The 10,508-nt window shown below is 42.9% G+C and overlaps 1 protein-coding gene across 1 annotated transcript; it reads left to right on the forward strand.

Moving 5' to 3' along the window:
- The first annotated feature begins 956 nt into the window (after positions 1 to 956).
- On the forward strand, positions 957 to 10,280 carry DYRK3 (dual specificity tyrosine phosphorylation regulated kinase 3). Its single transcript, XM_049770945.1, has 3 exons — positions 957 to 1,052; positions 2,472 to 2,580; positions 8,709 to 10,280. The coding sequence occupies exons 1-3, from the start codon at positions 976 to 978 to the stop codon at positions 10,269 to 10,271; spliced, it is 1,749 nt and encodes a 582-aa protein (XP_049626902.1). The 5' UTR covers positions 957 to 975; the 3' UTR covers positions 10,272 to 10,280.
- Positions 10,281 to 10,508: the final 228 nt, after the last annotated feature.

A 10,508-nucleotide genomic window follows, 5' to 3' on the forward strand; every position in this document is an offset into this window, starting at 1 on the left:
TCCATTTGGCCCATGGGCCCCACCAGGGTTAATTCTTGAGATTTGAGTGCAGAGCTGTAGAGCCAGGAATAAGCTGTGAGGAGAGAGAGGAGGGACGGGGAAGAGCGAGTGAGAGAAGGGAGAGAGACAGAGACAGAGACAGACAGACAGACAGACAGACAGACAGACAGACAGACAGACAGACAGACAGACAGACAGACAAGGGAATCAGAACGCTGTGTGCTCGCCAGCCTGAGGCCTCCGGTTTTAAAGGTTAAGAAAATTCCATCTTGGACACCAGGCTCACGAAAAACATGTGTGTTGTTCCTCCCATTTCAGCCGCAACCTCCCTCCCTTTTTTTTTTTGTTCCCCCTGGAAATTGCGCTGTTAGTTCGAAGGGAAGCTCAGGAAGAGAAGAGCGGCAGTGAACGCGGGGCCAGCGAGCTGAGAGTTCAGCTCCTTTCTGCAGCCTCCGGGATGACAATCAAGGGATCTCGGCGATCGATCCCGTTGGAGGTCGCTCGGTACACCCCCACGGGGACCCCCCACCCCCAGCAGGCCAAAGAAGTGCCGCGTTTTCATTCATTCCCGCAGACAACGCGGGTGGGCGGTCTAGGTGTCCCCGGCGGCAGGCGGAGGGCGTCGACCCTCGCGGAAACCCGCAGGAGCCCCAGGCAGGAGCCGCCGGCGTTCGTAGCCCCGCCCCTTCCACGGCCTCCCTGCGTCGTTTCGTCGTTGCGTCTTCGCGTCGTTGCGCGGGGGCGGTCCCGGGGACGTGCCGCGGTTGCCAGGCGACCTCGCCGCTCGGCCCGCCCCTTGGCCACTCCGGGTCCGGAGTGTGGCGGGCCAGGCGGGGCTGTGTAGCGGGCTCAGTCCGACCCAGTGGCCCCGAGGGACGCCCGTCCGGTCGCCTCGCTCCGGCCTCGCTCCAGCCTCGCTCCGCTGTGGGCGGAAGGCGAGCGCCCTGCGAAGCGCTCACACCAACCGCCGAGCCGATGGGCGGCACGGCGCGCGGGCCCGGGCGGAAGGATGCGGGGCCGCCGGGGGCCGCACTCCCGCAGCAGCAGCGGAGGTACCGGCGCGGGGTTGGGAGCGGGACGAGCCGGGGCGCCGTGGAAGCGGCGGCTCGGACTGGGTTGGGGCGGGCGGTGCCGGGCAGGACCGCGGAGACCCAGTGGGTGGCACGCCGAGGGGACGGCGGGGCGGGCTCGGCTCTCGCACCGACTGGCTCCGGCTGCGTTCGCGGGCGGTGGAGGGCCGCCCTGGGCTGGACTGACTTCCTCTGCAGAGGTGAGAGCGGCCCGACGGCGACTTGACACACCATCCCGGCGCAGGCAGGCGACGTTCAGTTAAGAAGGAACATCCAGGGCCCGGAGAGAGCACTGCGGCGTTTGCCTCGCAAGCAGCCGATCCAGGTCCCAAGGTGGTTGGTTCGAATCCCGGTGTCCCATATGGTCCCCCGTGCCTGCCAGGAGCTATTTCTGAGCAGACAGCCAGGAGTAGCCCCTGAGCACCGCCGGGTGTGGCCCAAAAACAAAAACAAACAAACAAACAAACAAAAGAAAGAAAGCAAGAACTAAGCCTGCAAAGTAGTGTTCTGTTGTGTTTTGGTTTGGGGACCACACCCACACCCAAACCCTTTCAGGGCTTGCTGACTCCTGCCTTTGTGCTCAGGCTTCCGTCCTGGCGGATTTAAGAGCCAATCCCATATGGGATGCTGAGGATCAAACCCGGGTGGTCCATGTGCAAGGCAAGTCCACTAATATATACGATGTACATATACGTACATGTGTGTACGATGTATAGATTAATATACGATATACATAGTCGGAGACTAGGTACCCGAGGAAACCCGCATTTGCTAAATGGAGTCTCTCCACTTGGCGTTTGGCTTCTACAATTCAGTGAAGTGGATTAAAAAAAAAAGAAATTAACTGCATCTGTTATTTAAAGAATCCTGTGAGTGTTTATATATTTCTAATTTAGTAAAACGAAGTAGGCAGGTAAGTAAATAAATACAAAGAGCTCCAAGAAGACATTTTGTGTCTGACCTGTCATAAGAATAACTGGGCTGAAAAATGTAGAAAACAGGTGGTGCATTTGTACTACTACTTAGAATTTCGCTTTTGTTAATTACCCTTTTCTCCCTTGTAGTGAGTTTTCAGTCTACAGATTACACCTAGACTTCATTTTTAAGCAGTACATTTTGACCTTTCAGACGATAGCAACCATAACAATATTTGGAAGTTATGGATTGTTTAGTTTAAACACTAGAACCTTAGAAATGCTATCTTCTCTTTGAAAAGAAAAATTGAGTCCTTGGTTCCTTTTCAAAATGAATCGCCCCATTTTTTTTGTTTTCAGTGCCAACATGGAGAGATGAAATTTGTATTAACTATTCTGTGCAGCAGATCTGAAGACAGACATTTTGCAAGTACAGATTTATGTATTTCAGTTATTGACAGATTTTATCTGTAACCTTTTCAACTAGGTTGGGGGATGGTGTCTATGATACCTTCATGATGATAGATGAAACCAAATGCCCTCCCTGTTCAAATGGTCTCTGCAAACCTGAAGCACCTCTACCCAGAAGACTAAATGTAAGTGAAGTGTGCAGAAAGGCCTCACCATCCTCCTAGAACTCATTATTTTATATTAAGACAACAACGTGTTTCTTGGTGCTCTGTCTTAGGAAGGAGACAGTGCTTCATGTGGAATGTGCAGACACTTTCCGTTCTTTCTCCTGATTTAGGGATGATTTTATTCTGCAGACCATATTGTCTTCCCACAAGTCTTTAGCTTCATTGTTTATCCAGTCTGCTCTCACATTTTCTTTGTAAAGTATAAGTCATCTACTCATGAGCTTTTTTTTTTTTTTTGGTTTTTGGGCCACACCCGTTTGACGCTCAGGGGTTACTCCTGGCTATGTGCTCAGAAATCGCCCCTGGCTTGGGGGAACCATATGGGACGCCGGGGGATCGAACCGCTGTCCGTTCCTTGGCTAGCGCTTGTAAGGCAGGCACCTTACCTCCAGCGCCACCGCCCGGCCCCATGAGCTTTTATTGTGCTAAACTTTGTGTTGCAGAAATTTTGTTTGAAGCGCTAAGAAAAGGGTAGCTTTTTATAGCTAGATGGGAAGAGCATTCCTTTATATTCTGAATTTGTCAACAAGATTTTTTTTTTAACTTTTGGGCCATAACCAGCAGTGCACAGGGCTTACTTTTGGCTCTATGCTCAGGGCTCACTTCTAATGGGCTCAGGGGACCATATGGGGCTCAAACTAGGATGGTAATGTGCAAGAAAATGCCCGACCTATAGGAAAGCTCTGTTCCCTCAACAAGATCTTTAAGACTTTATTAAGGCAGATTCTATTTGAAATGTCAAGAACCTTGTAAATTAACTCTATATCTGAAGCTTTCTCAAGTAAAGTATGATTAATCTGTTATTATCTAACTGGGTATAATTAGTTAACAAAATATTAATTACTCTTACGTAATTTGGTTATTATGTTTTGTTACACTTTAGCATATATGAGAATTATAGATTCTCTTAGAACAATAGATTTAATATTTGTAACACAGCACATTTAGGTCAATAAATAAGTTAGGGGGCTGGAAAGATAGCACAATGGAAGGGCATTTGTTTGCCTTGCACTCAGCCAATTCTTGGTGGTTCTAATCCCGGCATCCCATATGGTCCCTCAAGCCTGTATGGAGTAACCCCTGAGCAAGACCGGGTGTGACCCAAAAAAGAAAAAAACAAATAATAAACAAATTATCCTGAAAAAAAGGAAAGTTAAGAAAAATTCTCCCTATGAGGAAAAATTTCTTCCTTCAGTTCTTTGGATATACTAGAAATTTGAACCTTGGTGATCCATAATGGACTATACTTGATGTATTCTGTTACGGAGACACATTTCAAGAGATGTAAATAGTAAGGGAACCTGATACGACTGTGTGAGGAAAAGGTTAGAATATAATGGGAATGATGGCAACTTGAGGTATCTTGGAAGAGATGTTTACCTAAGAGTTAACTCTTTTTTTGGGGGGGGACTTTTGGGGTCACACTCAGTGTTGCTCAGACCTTATTCCTGGCTCTGTGCTCAGAAATCACTCCTGGCAGAATGCTGGGGATTGAACCTAGATTGACTGTGTGCAAAATAAAAGCCCTACCCACTGTACTATCACTCCAGTCCCAGGCTTAACTCTTCTGTATGGTTTCAGAGAATAAAATCAAATGATATTCAGAGAGAAAAATTTAGACTCACTTTAAGAAAAAAAAAAGCTCAAGAAATCCAAGTGATGACATTCTTAATCTTATTATAATAGCTCTGTAGAAAGTAAAATTCTGTTTTGTATATGTTCTTAGTAGTATCTGAGATGCTTTCTTTATCACAAACAGAAATGAAGACATCCCGAGCCAGCACAGCCTTACATGTAGACAGAGTAGGTGAAATAACCAGGGATGGACCCTTTCTTACCAGCTTTTCACTGATGACTGCAGTTCCTAGAGAGTCTTCCTTTTGTGTTAAGGCATTGATCTTCTGTTAAAGTTCATATCTCTCTGGAGAGGTAACATATTAAATTGTATAGCAAGTTGAAACCAGATTTTATATGGGGAGAAAATGGATGAGGCATTTCTGTGTATCCCAAGGGAAGGCCTATTGTGGGGGATGTCATAAAACAGAAGGCATATTTCATGCCAGATGTCTGGTGGGAGAAGATTGTGGAAATGAGGAGGAAGGTGCCACGAAGAGAAGTACTCAAGTGAAAAGGAACTAGAAGTTGAAACCTTAATATATGAAGAAGATTGCCCCATTGTCACCAACGTTTTTAAAACTGTCATAGTTTGTGAGGATCTCGTGCATATATCATTATAATTTGATATATACACCATCCTGCAAGTAGGTCTTATTACCCATAGTTTATTAAAAAAAATGAATAATGTCTCTGAGACTAAGAAGTAATGCTAAGATTACTGCTCAGGGATCTAAAGATTATAAGCAGTATAACCAGGAATCTAACCCAGGTCAGGGTCTCTGACTTTATATTTCTGTAGAAATACTAAACCAGATTTTAGTGGTAAATACTTAGACGCATTAAAAATGGGTAGTATAAAATTTAAGAAAAGCTGACTAAGGTTTATGCAGTTGTTTCCCTACTTTAAATCTAAACGACTAATCTAAAACTAGTTTTTGGTGTGGCCCAAAAACTAAAAATAAATAAGTAAGTAAAAGACAGGAATAGCTATTTAATTACTGATAAGAAAAATGTCACATATGTACATTTTAGCAAGGCATTTATCTTAATTTTATTATTGGGAGGGGGTTGTTGGGCCACATCCAGTGGTGCTCAGGACTTACTCCTAGCTCTGCTTAGGGATTATTTCTGGCAGACTTCAGGGGACCATATGAGTGCCAGGGATCAGACCCAGATTGGCCTCCTGCAAAACAGCTGCCCTACCTGCTATTGTTGAGCCCTTTAGCAGGGTATATAGGTTCTGTCTAAAGGTGTATTTTATTATCTTGACTAATGATAGTTCTCTATTTTGATATGTGAGAAATAATATTCTGGTCTAATGCTTAGCCCCTTACTTTAAAACTAAATGTTAAAATATGATGTCTATTGTACTGACTGCCTTGCTTTTGTATAAAACCATGTAATCCTTATTTTTGTAGTTAGTATACATACTAAGGTTTATTAAGTAATTTAAAGGAAGAAGGCAGGAATTAATGTCCTGTTTTGATAGCTAGGTTAAGAACTATCTTAAGTTAAGCTAATATTTTCACTCTTTATTTATTTTGTTTTTGGGCAATACCCTACTGAGAGATTACTCCTGCTTTGTACTCAGAAATTACCCCTGGCATGTTTTGGGGGACCATATGGGGTGCCGGGAATCAAACCCAGGTTCAGCCCACCCGGGTTGGCTACGTGCAAGGCAAATACCCTACCACTGTGCTATTGCTTTAGCCCCTCATGCTTATTTATCTTTTATGTTGTTATGTAATAGGTCAGATGCTATTTATGTAAATTATATTAAAATTCTATTTTTAAGGCTTGTAACATTAGGTTAATTTCTATGGAATTATTTAACCCTGATAATAGAGGCTTTATACCAAAATTCTCAAATTTTCAAAATTTATACCATTTTTCTACCATAATTCCCAAAGACTCATTAAGAAAAAAAGATGTGGAGCCAGAGAGATAGCATGTAAGGCATTTGCTTTGCATGCAGAAGGTCAGTGGTTTGAATCCCGGTATCCCATATGGTCCCCCGAGCCTGCCAGGAGCGATTTCTGAGCATAAAGCCAGGAGTAACCCCTGAGCGCTGCCAGGTATGATCCAAAAACCAAGAAAGAAAGAAAAGAAAAGAAAAAAAGATGTTCTTTGAGATGTCCCCGGATTGTTTAACTTTTTTTTTTACATTTTCCTTCATTTACTTCAAACCCCTTATATGTTTCTTAGTATTTCTGTGTGTGTGTGTGTGTGTGTGTGTGTGTGTGTGTGTGTATTGTGTTGTTTGAGTTTTTTTCCTTTTTATTTCAAAGAATCTTGATTCATTTCAGAGGAATAAGTAGAACTTTCCTTGCAGGTTATTTTTTTCCTTTAGGAAAAGATTAAGCAAATATAAATAAAAATTATCTCCTCACCATATAGTCTCTTCCTGGGGAAGAGTATTTGTGTGAATGAGAATGGTAGGGAGAAGAGATTCATTTTCTTAGTCTCTTTAATTAGATGTTTAGAAGTAGTATCTCTCAAAATTTGGATTCTTACTTTTCCTTATCAGATATATAAAGTACCACCAGCTTTAGAAAATCTCAAAATTTTGGTAACTTAATTTTTGTTAAATATTTCCATTCATCTCAATAAAGTAAGTTTGTAGCCTGTAATAATTTTTATGGAGACCTTAGAGCAACTGGTGAGGGAGGCCTTGATTGATGCCAGACTATAATTATTAATCAGCCCTCCTGGGGAAAGTAGTACAGGCACTAGCAAACCTGGGGTTCAAGTTCTAGTTTTGTCACAATGCAAAAAAGAGAACTGTACTATGTTCATTGCATCACGCTTCACAGTAGCCAGTTGAAACCATATATAATTTTTTTGGGGGGGGTCACATCCCGCGGCGTTCAGGGGTTACTCCTGGTTCTGCATTCAGAAATCGCTCCTGGCAGGCTCGGGGGAAACATGGGATGCTGGTCTGTCCCAGGTCTGTAGTGTGCAAAGCAAAATGCCCTAACGCTGTGCTATCGCTTTGGCCCCACACATATATAATTAAGTGATAAATTATGTGATAGCACTAAAAATTTACACTTGGTTCTGGAGTGATAGCACAGCCTAGGGCATTAGTTTTCACATGGCTGAATCTGGTTTGATCCCAGCATCTCATAGAGTCCCCAAGCCTGCCAGGAATAATTTCTGAGTGCAGAGCCAGGAGTAACCAATAAGTGCTACTGGTTGTGGCCCAAAATCCAACCAAACATACAAAAAAGAACATTAAAAATATGCTTAAATTAGGGGCCGTAGAGATAGCATGGCAGTAGGGCATTTACCTTACACACAGCCAACCCAGAACAGACAGTTAGAATCCCGGCATCCCATATGGTCCCTGAGCCTGCCAGGAGTGATTTCTTAGCACAGAGCCAGATTAACCCCTGAGCACCTCTGGGTGTGACCCCAACCCCCCCAAAAAATTAAAAATTAAAGATAAAATAAAAGTAAAATGCTTAAATTAGTATGGCTTAGAACACTTTTAAATGTACAATGGACTTAATTTGAGTGGAAGGGATGAAGAAATTACCAGTAGTAGAACATACCTTAGGATTAGGTATGTTGCTCTGCGGTAAATTGTAAATGTTGCTCTGTGGTAAATCCTTTGTATAGGAGAATCTGGGTTTGATCCCTGGCATTCTCCCCCCTTAAATCAGAAAAAAGACATCCTTATTAGGAGAATGTCTTTTGTAGCTTTCCTTTATTAATTCAGTTTAAAGTATATATATATTTTTGCCATTGAAGGGTATACTTTATTTTTTAACAAAATTTTAATTGAATCACTCTAAGATAAGATTGCAGAGTTGTTCATGACTTTTAGTCATACAATGTCTAATACCCATCCCCTCACTAGTGGTCATTTCCCATCACAAATGTCCCCAGTTTCCTTCCTGCCCTCCCCACTGCTCTCTCCCCTGTCTATGTGTATGGTAGATTGCTCCTGCTCCTCCTCTCCACTTCGTTTGTTTTGTTTTGTTTTGTTTTGTTTTGTTTTGTTTTAGGGGGGCCACACCCGGTGAAACTCAGGTTACTCCTGGCTATGCGCTCAGAAATCGCTCCTAGCTTGGGGGACCATCTTGGGTCAGACACATACAAGGCAAACGCCCTACCACTGCGCTATCACTGGAGGTGGGGGGACGACCCTCCACTTCTTTTATTTCTTTTACCTTTTAGACACTGTGGTTTGCAATATTGTTACTGAAGGGGTATCAGGTGTATCACTTAACCTCCTTTAGCACCCAGTTAAGAAAACTGTCTTAAATAAAGCGAGCCTACGTGGGGATTGGAATGGCCAATACAAAGTAGTATTGAGGATTATTATAACTCAAGATTCTAGACACTTTTATTTCCTTTCTGAGTCATTTAAAACTACATGATTGATATGTTCTGTTATTGAGTCTGAGATAGATTCTTCCAATTTTCAGTGACTTTAACATTCATATTTATTTTCTTTTTCATAGGTCACTACTGAACAGTTAACACGAGCTCATACTCAGCACTTTCTTAATGGAGGTGAGATGAAGGTAGAGCAGCTGTTTCAAGAATTTGACAACACAAGAGCTGATACTTTTCAGTCAGAGAATATAAATGACTCTGAAAAATGTTCTCCCACTAAAAGTTCAGATAGTCTGAATACAGTAAAATCCAGCACCTCATCCAAAGCATCCAAAGTGGTGCCTCTTACTCCAGAACAAGCACTGAAGCAATATAAACATCTTCTCACTGCTTATGAGAAACTTGAGATTTTTAATTATCCGGAAATTTACTTTGTGGGCCCAAGTGCCAAAAAAAGGCATGGAGTTGTTGGTGGTCCCAATAATGCGGGGTATGATGATACAGATGGGGCTTATATTCATGTACCTCGAGACCACCTAGCTTATCGATATGAGGTGCTGAAAATAATTGGCAAGGGGAGTTTTGGGCAGGTAGCCCGGGTCTATGATCACAAACTCCGACAATATGTGGCTGTAAAGATGGTGCGCAATGAAAAACGTTTCCATCGTCAAGCAACTGAGGAGATCCGGATTTTGGAGCATCTTAAAAAACAGGATAAAACTGGTAGCATGAATGTTATCCACATGCTGGAAAGTTTTACATTCCGGAACCATGTCTGCATGGCCTTTGAATTGCTGAGCATGGATCTTTATGAGCTAATTAAAAAAAATAAATTTCAGGGCTTCAGCATCCAGTTAGTACGTAAATTTGCTCAATCCATCTTGCAGTCTTTGGATGCTCTCCATAAAAATAAGATCATCCACTGTGATCTGAAGCCAGAAAACATTCTCCTGAAACACCATGGCCGCAGTGCAACCAAGGTCATTGACTTTGGGTCTAGCTGTTTTGAGTACCAGAAGCTTTATACATATATCCAGTCTAGATTCTACAGAGCTCCAGAGATCATCTTAGGAAATCGTTACAGCACACCAATTGACATATGGAGTTTTGGCTGCATCCTTGCAGAACTTTTAACAGGACAGCCACTCTTCCCAGGAGAGGACGAAGGAGACCAGTTGGCCTGTATAATGGAACTTCTAGGGATGCCACCATCAAAACTCCTGGAACAATCCAAACGTACCAAGTACTTTATTAACTCCAAAGGCCTACCTCGCTACTGTTCCATGGCTACTCAGGCAGATGGGAGAGTTGTGCTTTTAGGAAGTCGCTCCCGTAGGGGTAAAAAGCGGGGTCCCCCAGGCAGCAAAGACTGGGTCACAGCATTGAAAGGCTGTGATGACTACTTGTTTATAGAGTTTTTGAAAAGGTGTCTTCATTGGGACCCCTCTGCCCGCCTGACCCCAGCTCAAGCATTAAGACATCCTTGGATTAGCAAGTCAGTTCCCAAACCTCTCACCATTGAAAAAGTATCAAGGAAAAGAGTGGTAAATTCTTCTAATGCTTTTCAGGGTCTGGGTTCTAGGTTGCCTCCAGTTGTTGGAATAGCCAATAAGCTTAAAGCTAACTTAATATCAGAAAGCAGGAGTGGGATACCTCTGTGCAATGTACTGCCAAAACTGATTAGCTAATGGACAGCAATGTGCTCAGAGATGCATATTCATGTTTTTAATTATCTTGAAAACTTGATTTTTTGCGAATGGAGAAAAAAATAAGCCCACTGGTGGATATGTTTTTGTTATCTTAAACTTCTTTTTTAACTAGGAAAGACATTTTTATATGACTGTAAAAGAACTCTTTTAAGGGCTAATTACCTAACCAGCCTGTTTGACCATCCTGGAATATATATTAAATACCATTTTATAGTC

Source organism: Suncus etruscus, chromosome 3 (assembly GCF_024139225.1).
Source record: "Suncus etruscus isolate mSunEtr1 chromosome 3, mSunEtr1.pri.cur, whole genome shotgun sequence".
Taxonomy (NCBI): Eukaryota; Metazoa; Chordata; class Mammalia; order Eulipotyphla; family Soricidae; genus Suncus; species Suncus etruscus.